This window comes from Ascidia mentula, chromosome 3 (genome assembly GCF_947561715.1).
Source record: "Ascidia mentula chromosome 3, kaAscMent1.1, whole genome shotgun sequence".
NCBI classification, from domain to species: domain Eukaryota; kingdom Metazoa; phylum Chordata; class Ascidiacea; order Phlebobranchia; family Ascidiidae; genus Ascidia; species Ascidia mentula.
This window is the reverse complement of record NC_138568.1, coordinates 3,291,870-3,305,695: the sequence shown is the minus strand read 5'-3', so window position 1 is coordinate 3,305,695 and position 13,826 is coordinate 3,291,870. Positions and strand designations below refer to the sequence as shown.

General features: G+C 38.6%; 2 protein-coding genes across 3 annotated transcripts; one reads left to right on the top strand and one right to left on the bottom strand.

Moving 5' to 3' along the window:
• Positions 1 to 483: 483 nt before the first annotated feature.
• On the bottom strand, positions 484 to 5,508 carry LOC145893980 (uncharacterized). 2 transcript variants are annotated; one of them, XM_082982404.1, is made up of 11 exons: positions 5,345 to 5,508; positions 4,766 to 4,899; positions 4,301 to 4,408; positions 3,887 to 4,028; positions 3,417 to 3,605; positions 2,840 to 3,065; positions 2,081 to 2,294; positions 1,826 to 1,943; positions 1,454 to 1,582; positions 1,224 to 1,323; positions 484 to 879 (listed from the first exon to the last, which is right to left on the bottom strand). In XM_082982404.1, exons 1-11 carry the CDS (start codon positions 5,460 to 5,462, stop codon positions 732 to 734), a joined length of 1,626 nt encoding a protein of 541 aa, XP_082838530.1. In that variant the 5' UTR covers positions 5,463 to 5,508; the 3' UTR covers positions 484 to 731. The 2 variants fall into 2 exon arrangements, with proteins under 2 accessions (XP_082838530.1, XP_082838531.1); XM_082982405.1 differs by having other exon boundaries at positions 3,417 to 3,602.
• A 4,216-nt stretch (positions 5,509 to 9,724) lies between these two features.
• LOC145894666 (DNA-directed RNA polymerase III subunit RPC4-like) lies at positions 9,725 to 13,692 on the top strand. The gene is made up of 11 exons (XM_082983299.1): positions 9,725 to 9,856; positions 10,236 to 10,348; positions 10,414 to 10,463; positions 11,099 to 11,204; positions 11,406 to 11,530; positions 11,692 to 11,761; positions 11,918 to 12,008; positions 12,236 to 12,284; positions 12,484 to 12,616; positions 12,675 to 12,821; positions 13,100 to 13,692. Exons 1-11 carry the CDS (start codon positions 9,802 to 9,804, stop codon positions 13,223 to 13,225), a joined length of 1,065 nt encoding a protein of 354 aa, XP_082839425.1. The 5' UTR covers positions 9,725 to 9,801; the 3' UTR covers positions 13,226 to 13,692.
• Positions 13,693 to 13,826: the final 134 nt, after the last annotated feature.

The window sequence follows — 13,826 nt, the reverse complement described above, 5'->3', positions numbered from 1 at the left end:
ACATCTTTCCAAAGTCAATGCCAATGCTGTTAGCACTGTAATAGAAAAAACATACCCAATGCCAACCGAACGACCTAATTAACTGGCCCTAATCTGTGCTGAAAACGCAATCATTGTTTTGTTTGTTTGGACGAAACGGAAAACTCTACAATTTCCCGCTCTAAAATTTTCACTTTTGTTGTTGACAGGCAACCCAGAGGAAACAATTTGCGCTCAATTTACAATTTACGTCCGATTTTGAGAATATTATCAATCTTTCGTATTTTCTGAACAAATAAGCACGCTTGGAAGCGATAGCTATAAGATAAGCACGTTTTTTAGAAATGAGCACATTTGCTTTTTCTAAAACACTGCTTTATAAAATGCAAAAATCTGAGATATGATAACTCTGTTTATCTATCTCGAATATTGATGTGCACAATATATGCAATGCGGATTTTATTATTACAGTCAGCGCCATATGGTGCCAAAAAATACACCCAATAAATCATTTTTGACCGGAAACATGCAACTATATCCAATAGTTTACTGATGCAAAATAGATCGACAGTCAGCCACATTTACATGCATTTCTTCTTTACATTTAAATATTAGGCAGAACCATGTTTACCAACCTCCAGCGAAAACAAATAACTAGAACACAAAGAACACAAGAGACACATACAGCCATCGGAAATGCATCTGCCGAAAACATTCTGCTCTAAAAGTTGTCACATTTGTAGCGCTGCACCTCACAGCGGCTCACTCAGCTTGGCATGCATGGCCTCTATAAACTTGTTGATGAACTCAGGGTTAGTCGCCTGCTGCACGAAAAGCTGCATGACGTCGGTTTGGTCGCTTTCTTGAATGCTGCGTACGACGTCGGACGTGACCACTTGTCTGCAAACACGTGTCCCGTTAATTGTATGAAGCGATGTTCAATCGAATTTTTGGGTTTGTTGTTTATACCAAAAAATATTGTGTACCAGTGACACATTTAATTACGCGACATGATTAGGATGACACACGATGGTTTCATGATGATTATGGTGTGTTTTGTGTCGATATCAACAGAACACATTCCTATACTTATTGGTACTCCTTTGGTTTTTAATTCAACATGTATTTTTTGTTGCTTCTAAACTAATTGAGAAACCAATGCTAATCGTTTGACATTCCATCAATTGTAACAAGAAACATGGAGAAAACAAAGCAGTTGAATTAAATAGAAAGTATCAGCTTACCTGACTTCCACGTCACACTGATCGTTGGATTTCATCCTCAAGTACGACTCGAACGAGTCTTTTAACTTAACTCTCTCATTTTCATGTGCTCCATTTTCTCCTGTCAAAAAATATACAAAAATGGTCATAAACTGATGCGAAATCATTGCCACTTGGAGATGTTCTTAATATTGCTGGTTATAAGTTTAGTGCCCACTGGTATCTGTGTTATTTGTTGGTTGATTTCGTACCGATCAGCGCCAAACTTGCAATGAAATCTCTCTCAGTTTTGTCCAATCTCGCTCGGATGCACCTCGATATCGTGTCGTACAACCGCTGGGTGACGTCGTTGAGTTCGTCTGTATCCCCGCTCTCAACTTCTGTGAATAAATGATAGGTTAACATTATAGGAATACATTTGGTTATAGAGTGGTATTTAATCGTATGCGATTTCGAAATGGCAAAAAATAGTCGTATCCCAAAAATACGAAACATCACAATACGCTTGTGTATACAAAGGTTCTTCCAAGCGGTTTAATGCGTATTTTCATTAATAGCTACGCTAATTAGTTTTGGACGTGCATCCTAAAGCACAAAACTTGTTATGACAAAAAATTACGTACCGGCTTTGCTCTGATTGTAACAAATCCCTTGCATCAGCGTCGGAAAATCCGGAGCTGTAGAGTTTTCGCTGATCACAAGCAAGAGTACCGACTGCCAGTTGCTGTGCAGGAGTGAAAGCTGCAGACACACATAAAAAAACGTTTCCTTTTATTATAAAATGGAGCGGGAGTATCTCAACGACGATACTTAATCAGTGACGCCATACCAGTTGTGCAATTGGTTGTCTCAATACATATCTTACACAGTAAACCAACCTGTTCTGGTGCTTCCATGTGTTTGAAAGGTGATGAAGTAACCGATCTGGCGATCACTTCGTTCAAGGCATTCATCGCCGTCTCGTTCAGTTTTCCGGCGCTGAGAGCGTTCAGAAACGGATTTCCAACATGGTTTACGCTCCGGATGCTGGAATTTGCTCTTTCCGTTTGCGATGGATTCTCACTAGGTGGCGCGGTTGCACGATCTTGAGTTCTTTAAAACAAATCATTTTGGCTGATCGGTCAGTACCCTCGACATATACTAAGTAAGTTAGATCATGTCCTGGAGAACCAGGGTTCGAATCCCGGTGTGGTAAAAGAAAATTGAAAGGGCCTTTGGTCGATGCAGGGAATTTATGCAGGTAACAAAATGATCTGGTTGTTTAATTGCGGATTACGTGGCTTCCAATCCCATTGTGGTTTGAGTTCGAGCTTTAATATGTATTGTAGACCAATGTAGTTTGTAAGTTAGTCGTATTAGAGACTATTTAATTTTGGGCTACTGTGGTGCTCAACAGAACTTCAGTACTTAAAAGTTTAGCTGCTTATCTTATAAAGTGAAATTTTCAACACCAACATTAGGCACACATCATACAACCACTGTAACATTATTGTCGAACTATAATATACCACTTTAAACTAACAGAAATTTTACCGCCCGTTGCCTTACACACCAATAAACCTTGCATCCTACCGGCGTGAAGGCGTTTTTCAATTAAATATCCCTCAGTCCTATGAGCAGAAACCTTTCGCACTCACCTGTGACTAGACAATGGAAATAGGCTCCCGTGCCCGAATGGCAGCGAACCCCAGGCCAGTGGAAATTGCACTTGTTGAGTCAAGAGTGAAAGGATATGTTGGTTGAAAGCCATGGCCAGGTGATGTGATATTGGGTCGCCTCGAAATGCCTGACTATTTGACTGGCTGACAATTCTCATAGCTGGGGTTGTATCTTGAGGGACCAACTTGCTGTGAAGTCCATGACCTGAGAATAAAACATTTTTTATTCCGGCTGTTGCTTCGAGGCATTGCATGATTGTTAAGACATCCACAAGAGCATAAGCGGAAACAACATGGAGAAATGTGATTATTTTCCCGCAGTTTACAACGGTTTTATCGTCTCGCTTCGCTGCATTTCCCCTGTCACGTGACGCAGCATGTGGTGTCAGCGTGTTCCCTTTTCTTGTTTTTTTGTATACATGGTGGAAAAGTCTCGTCCGGTGGCACACGAAACGTTGGCAAAATACAATATACCTTATTTTTGTGACAAAAGCACAGTTTTTTTGTTTATATTTAATTCGTGTGCTTTCTTTTCTACACATACAAAGTTATTTACCGTGTGCCAGGCTCCGGTTTCCGAGGTAGCAGAGGTAGCCACCGATCCCTGTATCTTCATTAGTTCCCACTTGCGATTGTGCAACCGATTGCGGGAAAACCTGTCGTGGGGGTGTTGAGATTTGGTGGGTCGTCGTGTCCGGTGATTCCATTCCACTCGTTGACGATCTTGACGAAGCGCGATTTTCTGCTAAAATATAAGAATTTTCAACAATTGGGCTGTGTTGATGACTTTTTTTCACTTGTAAAGGCAAGAAGTTTTTTTAGCCTTGCAGCCGCATGTTTGTCACATTTGAGTCTTTTTCAATCGTGTTTTATCTGGTGCTATCGTGATACAAAGTTTTCTAAACTATGCTTATTTTTCGTATTTGTTATGTAAACCAACGTTTAATTTAATATGCACGCAAATATTAAGTCTTAATTGCTGCAATACAACCATGAATAAAGGTTAATTGTATTCCGGTATTTTACCACTGTTTTCTGCAGTCGATGTCGACTCGCCTCTCATCGTTGAACATTGGTTTTTCATCGTGGAGTTGGTGGTGTGGAAGCGGGAACTCAGGCGCGCCAATTCGGCGGAATATCCGACGGAATTCCGAGGTCCTCGTTCGTGCTGAAAAAAAATGTTCCGACATATTGGTTTGGCTTAATTGTGGAGAGATTCTCAATTACAAAATGAAATCATGTTATAATCCTAAGTTAGAAGCCTACTGACTTTTGTGAGATGGGGAATTAATTTTATTTCGATAAATATTACAGTTATATAACCTACTAAAATAGCATTGCGGCGCCGTTCTTTTATTCCTATCAAAGGCCTGTCACCGGTACCCGCAAAGGCGTTTGTTACATAAAACCTACAATCAATACGTGGTATTCTGTCCATACCTGCACAGCTTCTCTGTTCATATTGACGGCAAGACACCGTTTCAGTCTGCAAGCCCTGCATTGGTTTCTATGTATCTTGTCCACCTTGCATTTCCCCTCAACCGAACCCTGTTGAAAATAAAACAGAAATCAATACAGGCCGTTCGTAAAATGGCGGCCGGTGGTCAAGTCGGACCTTTGTTTGTGAAGATAATGTACGTGTAGTGATTATAATGTCACGTTTTTGCAACCAGAAATTGTGGCAATTTTCTTATAAGTATAGGCCTATATATTTCTGTGTGAAAATCTCAAATTAGAATGCAAATACTCAAATATTCGATAAATATTATGTTCAGGACGCACAAAATTTTACTTGGAGTAAATAAAGTCGACTCTTTTGCCCAAACTCAATTTATGTTTTCACAAATAATGAATCATTAGTTCATATAAGGTACCGCCATAATTATCAGCTACAATTCAATGTACCTTGCACAGATACTTGCGGTTTCTTCGTATGCTTCGCTTAAAAAATCCACTGCATCCATCGCAGGCGAACACGCCGTAGTGTTTTCCAGAGCTTCGGTCGCCACAGACGCGACACAGAATGTCGAGAATTCGATCTAAACATCAGGTGGCGTGATACACAAAATCACATGTGTTTTCGGGCGAAACAAAACGTTTGTTCCAATACGGAAATAAACGATACGTCGCTACTATGTGTTTCTGGACAGGTATAAATGCGATGACAACTGCACGCTGCATGCTCATCAGGCCATAACTCATGAAAGTTTCACCACACGGAAAACATGGTAGTAGACAAAATGTTCAAATTATGGTTAGAAGAGTTACAGGCAGGTTTAAACATAACGGATGATGATCGGGACTTTTCAGTTTGTTTAAATTACATCAATATTAAACTTCCCCATTGCGTTTCTGACTCTATATCTGGTGGAGATTCAAAAACTTGCAATTCTTTTTCGGTTATACTTATATATTTTCAATTAGCTCTAAAATAATATCTGATCCAGTAAATGCCTAGACCCAAACATTTACGTCATAACTCACTCTTTTTAGAATGAAGTACACCTGGCGGTGATTCCCCTCTCGCTTGTTTGGGGTCCGGACCGTCCCACAAATTCTTGCTGTAACGCTCAGGAAAGTTCAGCAACATGTCGTTGCTCATATTCGTCGAGTTTCTACCTTTCGAGTGAAAATAATTAAGGAACTTATGGACCTGAAAACACAGGTCGTGGTTAGAGTTTTACTTAGTTTTTCAGAATTTAATCCACTCAATTCGCATTTAAAAAATTTTGCCTAAATTTTTTTCCACGTTAATTTCGTTTTCGTGTTTTCGACACGAACTAAAAATAAAGGCAATCATGAGCGGCGTATCTGTGGTATCGTTACACATTGTTCAACTGAAAAAACTAACTAAACAAAAATATTTGAACTTAGATGACAAATTTTGCGTTTTTGAATTTCCCTTTCCAAAATCTTCTGCATTTTTTAACGTTTTCCAGGACCCTGAAATAATCCTCAACGACCTTTATGACGTAACAATGCTGACACGCGCGCGCCCTGCGTGAACAAAAACTATTTCGGAATCCTGGCCCTTATAAATACCTTCCCTTTCCCGACCGTTTTTTTCTCTCCGACAATTCATTTTCGAAGGAGAACAAATTAGATCGGGAGCCATTGTGAGCGTGGGGATTAAAGCTTTCTTAATCCGCTATTTATTTAACGGTAAAAGCGATTTGCCATCGACAGTTGCAAGTTCGCACCGAAATAACTTGCGCCGCTCAAGCGTTCATTAACAATTAAAAAGAACTTTCTACACTTGATTTGCGAAACTGCGGAGAAATTTACTTTTTAATGATTTTTTTCAGTCAGACACAGATTTTTCTACTTTTCGGTACTGCGCAAAAATCACAGTCTGGAACCAAACTAAATGCAAACCACTCGTTTCGTCAAAAAATGTTCCATTCGTCTCATAATGATTTTTTTACTTATTGATCCCAACTCTTTCGCATTAACCTTGCCGTAATGTTTAAGTTTAATTTATTTTATCAGTCAGTTGGAAGACAACGATATAGTTTAATGGCATATTACAGGCCTAAATATACGTGATGCTATTTAAGCTTTTTATCAGCGGAGAAACGTGTTCTTTCAATGTGTTGTAAACCCAGTTTGTCTTCCTTTGTTCATTTTTGCAATTCTCCCACCCTAAGATCGACTGCAACAATTTTTGTCCAAAGTAAATGTGTTAGTGGGCACAGCCGGTGCAGTCAATTGCAGTCATTCAATGGTATCACTGATGATGATACAGTTGTAAACCTCTGCTAACATGTCATGGAGCAGTATTTTCCTGTTCAAAGTTCACGTAAGTATGCTAGTGCTCTCAGGTCAAAAAAATACAATAACGTCTCTGACCTTCAAGGCGTGGATTCATCTTGTATGGTTATTAGCACCGAAATCCCCCACTAAGTATCTTCAGTATCCTGCGTCATAACTGTGTGTGTAATAACACTACCCAACATGTGATATAAGTAGATGAACGTCGTCCTTCATCAAGAGGTATTACGTGGTGCAAACCCTTGTCGCTTTTGATTTTCCATTCTTAATACCTTGTATTTGTTGGGCTTGATGTGCTGATTGCGTGACAGTGAACACACAAGTGGTGAAAATCCATCCGTTCCCAAGCCCATACCCTTCAATTTCGCTACTCCAGTTGTTGCTTTTTAATGTATTGACTAAACATTTGAACATTGATTTTTTTGGCCACGAGGTTAAAAGAAGTTATGTAAGAAATTTATTTGGCAATTTTCTTTTTTTATTTCACAGTAATCGTTTCACCAAGGACGTTTCATAAAATTTACTTTTCCATTGAAGTTGAAGTTTCAAAGTGAAACACGACGTAGCAATGTTTCCTACTATCGCATGATTGGCAGGCAATAGACCTACACGGTGTATCACTTTTATGTGCATGAAATGTAGGCCTTTGTAAGATGGCTGTGAAAAGGGGTATAAGGGCAGTAAAGAAAATTTATATTGATTATAGCAAATTGTTTCGCGTTTCAATTAAACCCAAAAGTTCACTCTGAAAGATAAGATCAAGGTGCTTGCTGCAACTTGTCCCGATTTTTTTGCAATTTACGGCAAAGTCGCGTCAAAATGACCACGGCGTTTTCCCACACACGCATTATGGCCCAGAAGACTTGATCGCCGTTAAGATCTCCGTCAAGTGCCAGTATCTGTTAAAGGATGCAGCTACCAAGCCGGAACCGGATTAAATGTGTCGGCGATTACAAGCAATGCTGGGAAACAAGGGCGATCTTTAGCAACTGGATAGCACAACTGACCCACTAGCGTATGACGAGACTCCGTTATCGAGTTAAGCGTTAAATTTTAATCGCCCGAAGTGAGAGTCAGTGAGAAGAAAGGGGATAAAGTTTACAAACCGTCGTCTCGTCCTCCGAGCTAATTGTCCAATAATTTGCCGCAAAATGAGACAGTAGAAAAATGTGTCAGAGATACACCGAAGAAGTAAGCTTACTTTGAACTTGTGATTTTTTATTTTAGAAATTTCGTATTCATTGGCATGCAGAATTATATTCGTGATGCAAAGAACTGATTCCAATGCATTAAACCAAAATTTCCGCAACGCAATGCGTATGTTCGAAATGCAGCAGTTACAAGCCACCAACCTACTCGTTAAGCAACCCTTTTACTTATAATCTGACCCCCGGTCAATTTGACTTAGTGCCCATACTCTCCTCACGCATTACAAAGCGCTTGTTTAAGCCTCATCGTTAGGTGCCGTCGTTCGCTTAAGTCGCATTGATTTTTTCGGTGAAAGCAATATCGTTAGCTTCCAATATGGTTGCAGTTGATTGCAGCTAACTTTATTTCGCTCGTAGCCACGCCCGTAACAAAGAATAACTAAAAATAAAGCGCGCTGACATTACTGACAGCATTAATCATTGGCAAGTGTATACAGTGTCCATACACAGCTTATATAAGTCATATATGTATTTATATATAAACTCTAGTCGTCATCTACTCGTTTTTGAGACTTATTGATACGAAAAGTGGTGGTCTTGGCAAAAAACTACAAGTCGTTCTCTGCGCTATATTGAAAAATTCAGTAAAAAACGAGTGGATGACGGTTCAAGTATATATATATATTGTAAAAAATCATCGTCTTTCAAGCGTAGGCGGTTTTTAAGTGCGCATTGACCCATGCCAATCACTAACGTTATTTTACGTTCATCTTTGGTTGCAAGAGAAGATCAAACTTATGTTACATAATATGGGTCGTGCCTTCTGTGTCGACAAACTGTCGGCATGCGTATTTCTTTCGGGGGCATCGAGTAATCCGCTAACGTGCCAACATCGGAACGAATTTAACGGGAATTGACCACCTCCCTCCCAGTGTGTTTGTCCACTGACGCTTTAAATCCAACAATCTCGTTTAATTGTCCGCAACTGTTGCCTTTTTAGTTTTCTGACTAGGAAATTTATTGACTTTCCCAATACACGTTGCATTATGGTTTGGACATTTGAGTGGTCCAATTTGAATATTTTGAGGTTCATTTTTTGTTTTATTTTTGTTTATCGCCCTGTCGATGCAATTTATGCGGTGTTTAAATGTTTCATTGTTAACCCCTGTGGTTATCCGTAATTTGAGCCATAAGTACACCTAAATGTATATAATGTGGCCTGAAAACATTGTTTGGCATTTGTCAGTCCAGTTTGCAAGTAGCAAAATATTTCAACCAGCATTTTGCCATTGCAGATTCTATGCCAGTATTTCTTACATATATATTGGCGCACACAGCAATTGCCTGTATGTCGACAGGCGCAAGAAATTGCCCAAATCAAGCGCACTTGTTTGCTCTTAACCTCAACACGCTACATTGTCGCCTGCTCTTCTCCACAAACCCGCTGTGAGTCTATTTTTGTAGCTGGTCTGAATTGATTTAAAAAGGTGCCCGGAGTTAATCCCAGCCCTTGGAAGACGCAGACAATGCGGACACCTGTCGGGCAACTGGGAACTCGGGCCCCACGTCAAGGTTAGTGACGTCAATGCCAACGGACATGACTTTTGGTTTACAGTTACGATCAAGATCCTGTGACCTCATGCTCATTAAAAAAATACAGATGGCAATGACAAGACAAACAACACTATTTTTCAGGAATTTCTCCATAACGGTATCAGTGCGAAACCTGCTTGTGCCCACTGGACAACGTGTCGTGATCATCAAAGGTCATCATTGCAGAATACCAACAACATATATTCTGTGAAGGCAATTCAGAAACGTGCTGTGCAGATAATTGGACATTTCATAGTTTTGTGTTTTTGTTCGATATTTATAAATAATTCCTGCAGAAAATTATTTTCCCGTAACAAACAGCGCCACCTCGTGGATTATTATTTTACCAGCAGGGGAATCACCCGCATGCTTATGGTGGTTTGTAAAATAAATTTGTTGTTGTTTTTCCGTTTATAAACCACAATAACAATGAGTGAGCGAGCAAACGCTAAAATAAAGGAAGAGCCTGGAGCTTCATCCGGGGGTATGTTTTTCGTTTCGAACGCATTATGTTATTTAAATAATTTTGGACTAAATTCTGCAAAAGTGATAGCATTTTACTTGTATGCGTGACAAATTTTCCATATATAAACTAAACCTACACTGTTTGTTGTTTTAACAGGCTGTATTGTGTACAGTGTGCTTAGAATGCATGCAAACATGTCAAAGGCGCCCAGTTACTAATTTGAGTACTAGTAAATGTTTCCCATATATGAATGTACCACTCATTGTTTTTCTATGCGGATTACCGCTAAAATTTCGCAAATGTATGCGGTGGATATAAATATATTTTTCCAACCTGGTACTGTGATAAATTCTGATATGTTGACAATGACATCACAACAAATTTGTTGTTGTTACAGATCAGTCGGGTGTAACACTTCCAGGGCGGACAAAAAGTACTTCGGAATCGACACCAAGTCGCCTTCCCTCACTTAGAGGACCAAGAGATTTGACGCTTGGTGGAATAAAAAAGGTTGAAATTTTATTTTATTTTTGTGGATTTTTTTTCTCCATAACCCATGGTTGCAATTCCAATAGAAAACCTTCGTGCCAAATATTCCTGCAAGGAAAGATCGTGTGAAAGCAGAGTAAGTGGGTTTGTGTTAATTTTACCGTTATGTGTTCGAGTGTTGTTATACATGATATAGTGCGGCCACAGTGCTTCATAGTTTCATAGTTTTCAATGTTGAGAACAGTACATAGTTTCAGCTCATGCAATGCCTCACTAAGTCATTGCCATATGTAGGTGTTAGGTTTATATAAATTCTTAACAAGAGACGGTGATGCTGCATGAGTCAAAACTATGTGTCCAAATTAAAGACTGTTATTGTTAACTGAGCTTTAAAAGTTTGCTGACCCGATTTGAAGCAAAAGGTTGATAGGGATAGGTATACAACTGCATGTGCATCTATACATACAGTATTTTATGTCCCTGATTTAAAATGTTCCTTTCTGCTTGTGGTTGTGGCTTCAATGCCACACAGACAAGATGAACAGAAGTCTGTATTACAACAATTTACCAATAAACATTTCAACAATATACGAGCATATGAGCAATAATAATTTAGGAGTGCAACTGGTGATGAATCGCGATGGTCACCAGATGTACTATTGAGACCTGATTGTCAAAAAATTGTGCATTTAAATAGATATCAATGTGACTTACCTGAATAAAATCCAATACTATGCAAGTATCATGGTTAATTCACTGATTTTTATATAGGGTTAAGCAAGAAGTGAAACCATCAATAGGTGGAAGGTCAAAGAAGCAGGGAAGGTCAAACACCCTGAGACAAAGGGGCAGAGGTCGTGGTTTTAAAGGAAAGGAGGTGCATTTGAATGTTATTGTAGAATTTACAACACTCTATGATATTATGTTTTGGTCCAGACAGTGGTTTTGCTGTGAAATTAATTCTTAAAAAAGTTCTTGGAAGATGGGATTTAATCTTAAATTGTGAACTCAAATTTGTATGCAAAAGTATGCTACAGTTGAAAAATCTTGCATTTTTTGACATTTTGCGTTGTGGAAGATTATTCAATCTCACTCAATCTTTGAATCTGGGCCAACCAATGAGACCAGCAGAAAGGGACGAGATGCCATCCAGAGTGAGCCTGTGTCAAACCAAATGCAAAAACCCACAATCAAAAAAGAAAGGTTAATAAAAACAAAGTTATTTGATAACTTGTATTTACTTTTGCCCTCGGGTCTGACATTCAATATTTTTTTGTTACTGTATAATGCAAGGACTCTTAAGATTTATTATATTTTTTTGTATATGCAATAGTCAGCTAATAGCAGTTTTGTATTCAACAAAGCTTTGACGCTGCCTTAGAAAAAGCTGAATCTGATGAAATACTGAAACGTTTGGAAGAAGGAAATGAGTCGGTAATTTCACATTACTTTGACATGTTCTGTTCGCACTTTCACAGTTTGTCTTTTATATGATCTTTTCTTGTAAACACATTGTTAAAATATGTAAAAAGTTGTAATTCTAGTCACATAAAAAGTTGTTATTGTAGCGGTTTTGTTTTATTGTCACAGTTCATAGCAGATTTGCAAAATGATGAAAAAATGAAACCCATTATTCTGCCAATGCAGCAAGAACACAGCTGGGATTTAAAGAAAGAACCAGGTACGAACGATTGCTTCAGTGGTGTGGTGTTATTCCTAACAATGCTCCTGCTTATGTACAAATTTATCGTTTTGATCAAGAGATGTTTTTCCTCCATATCAATAGTCTTACATTGAATATTTTTTCTGGACCTGGCTGATAAACTGTCAGAAAATACTTTGCCAATAAGGAACTACAAGCGACTTTTTTAATGATAACTGCATGTAATGTGGAATTTATATTTTCAGAAATTGTTAAGGCCATCGACAACCCACGAAACTGTGCATCTATTTTTAAGTAAGAATAAAACCATGGTAACAGTAAAACAATATACTCTCTCAGCCCACATTTTTACACACCCTAATGTTCCCTAGCTAGGGACCACAATTCTAGACCGTGTTTATCTTAAATTTGAACAATTAAAGTGTTTTTTTTACGTACATATATATTAAACACAAGCATGATCTGCATTAGTATTATGTTTAATATCTACTAGTGGTTCTCAAAAAGACAACTTAGTCGTTTTTCAATTGCCCGACGTCCTACCGGGGGTCGTTTCTTCGAGTGAAGACGATAGGGTGACAGTCAAGCAAGAACCTGGCACCCAGAAAAAAGATGACGGCAAAACGGTAAAAAAACTAAACCTTGTAAACTACCGATATCACTTCGCACGTGAATATGACGCAGGGAGAATCCGATGCCAGATGTGATCTCGGATGTTTGTCGGAAGGAAAGATCGGCAAAATTCAAGTGCTCAAATCTGGAAAGTGTCGCTTGGTTCTTGGTAATGTTGTTCTGAACCTAAAAACCGGCGTGTCGTCCTGTTTTTCAGAGGTGCGTTGCTAAGTAAACAGATATGAAAATGTCTTTTTTTTTTCTTTTAAAAGGGGCCGACTTGTTGCATAACATTCGTTCTGTAGAAACATTTATTATTTATATTTCAAATAATTTTTGGTCAAGGATTTCTTTATTAACTTTTTTATGTTGTTGAAAATGACAACTTCTTTGGCTTTGCAAGGGGCTGAAATGTCGTCAAAACAATCGCACTATACCAAAAAATTTACGTTTCACCGAGTTGTTGCAGTCAAACAAAACTGTATGTTTTGAAACAGGAGCTTGTGACGGTGAAACTGCCCCCGGAGGACGGTCCGAACGACGTGAAAGGTCATTTAAGTGTCCTTGGTAAAGTTGACCACAAAATAATTTGTTCACCAGATATTGATGCTCTTCTCACGTGACCTTACACTGACATTGATTAAAGATCGTGAAAAAGTTTTGCTCCGAACTTTGTCAAAAAAAACGTGCATTGTTGAAGGAATTCCGGGTTTTGTGACCGGTGCGTGACACGTTAAAGTTGTAACTTTTGTGTGTACCCATATACTTTCGGAATTTTTCATCGATTTTATTTTTCTGCAAACGTTTTGGTTTTACAAAATGTTTTTTTTTGCGCACGGACTGATATGTGCGTCACGACTTATTAAGTTTGCTCGATTTACAACACAACTTCTCTTAGTCTTCTCTTTGCAGTTATTGCCTAAATCTGGAAAACTACAGTTAAGTTTAAGAATTCAAAACGAATTACAAGACATAAAAAATTTTCTTGTGCCAGGGCCGCATACAGAAATTTTCTTGAAGGGAGAAAATTAATTTTCCTCGCTGGAGTATATAGCCATACATGCGCCATACCAAGTATGAATCCCTCAATCTTATCACATTCTGTCTTGTGCAACAACTTGTGACTGCAAAAAATGGTTAAGTTACCCAACTGAAAGTAGGCCTTTATTGACTACATGCGGTTGTTTTAAACCTTGAAATAGGCAAGTTGTAGGAATCCGTTAA

Excerpts from the sequence above, each read along its gene's own strand:
- LOC145893980 (XM_082982404.1), bottom strand. The coding sequence starts at position 5,462 with ATGAGCAACGACATGTTGCTGAACTTTCCTGAGCGTTACAGCAAGAAT. Across the intron at positions 4,900-5,344 it reads TGTACTTCATTCTAAAAAGA|ATCGAATTCTCGACATTCTG; the intron begins GTGAGTTATGAC and ends CCTGATGTTTAG. Across the intron at positions 3,606-3,886 it reads ATCGACTGCAGAAAACAGTG|CAGAAAATCGCGCTTCGTCA; the intron begins GTAAAATACCGG and ends CTTATATTTTAG.
- LOC145894666 (XM_082983299.1), top strand. The coding sequence starts at position 9,802 with ATGAGTGAGCGAGCAAACGCTAAAATAAAGGAAGAGCCTGGAGCTTCA. Across the intron at positions 10,464-11,098 it reads AAAGATCGTGTGAAAGCAGA|GGTTAAGCAAGAAGTGAAAC; the intron begins GTAAGTGGGTTT and ends ATTTTTATATAG. Across the intron at positions 12,009-12,235 it reads GGATTTAAAGAAAGAACCAG|AAATTGTTAAGGCCATCGAC; the intron begins GTACGAACGATT and ends TTATATTTTCAG.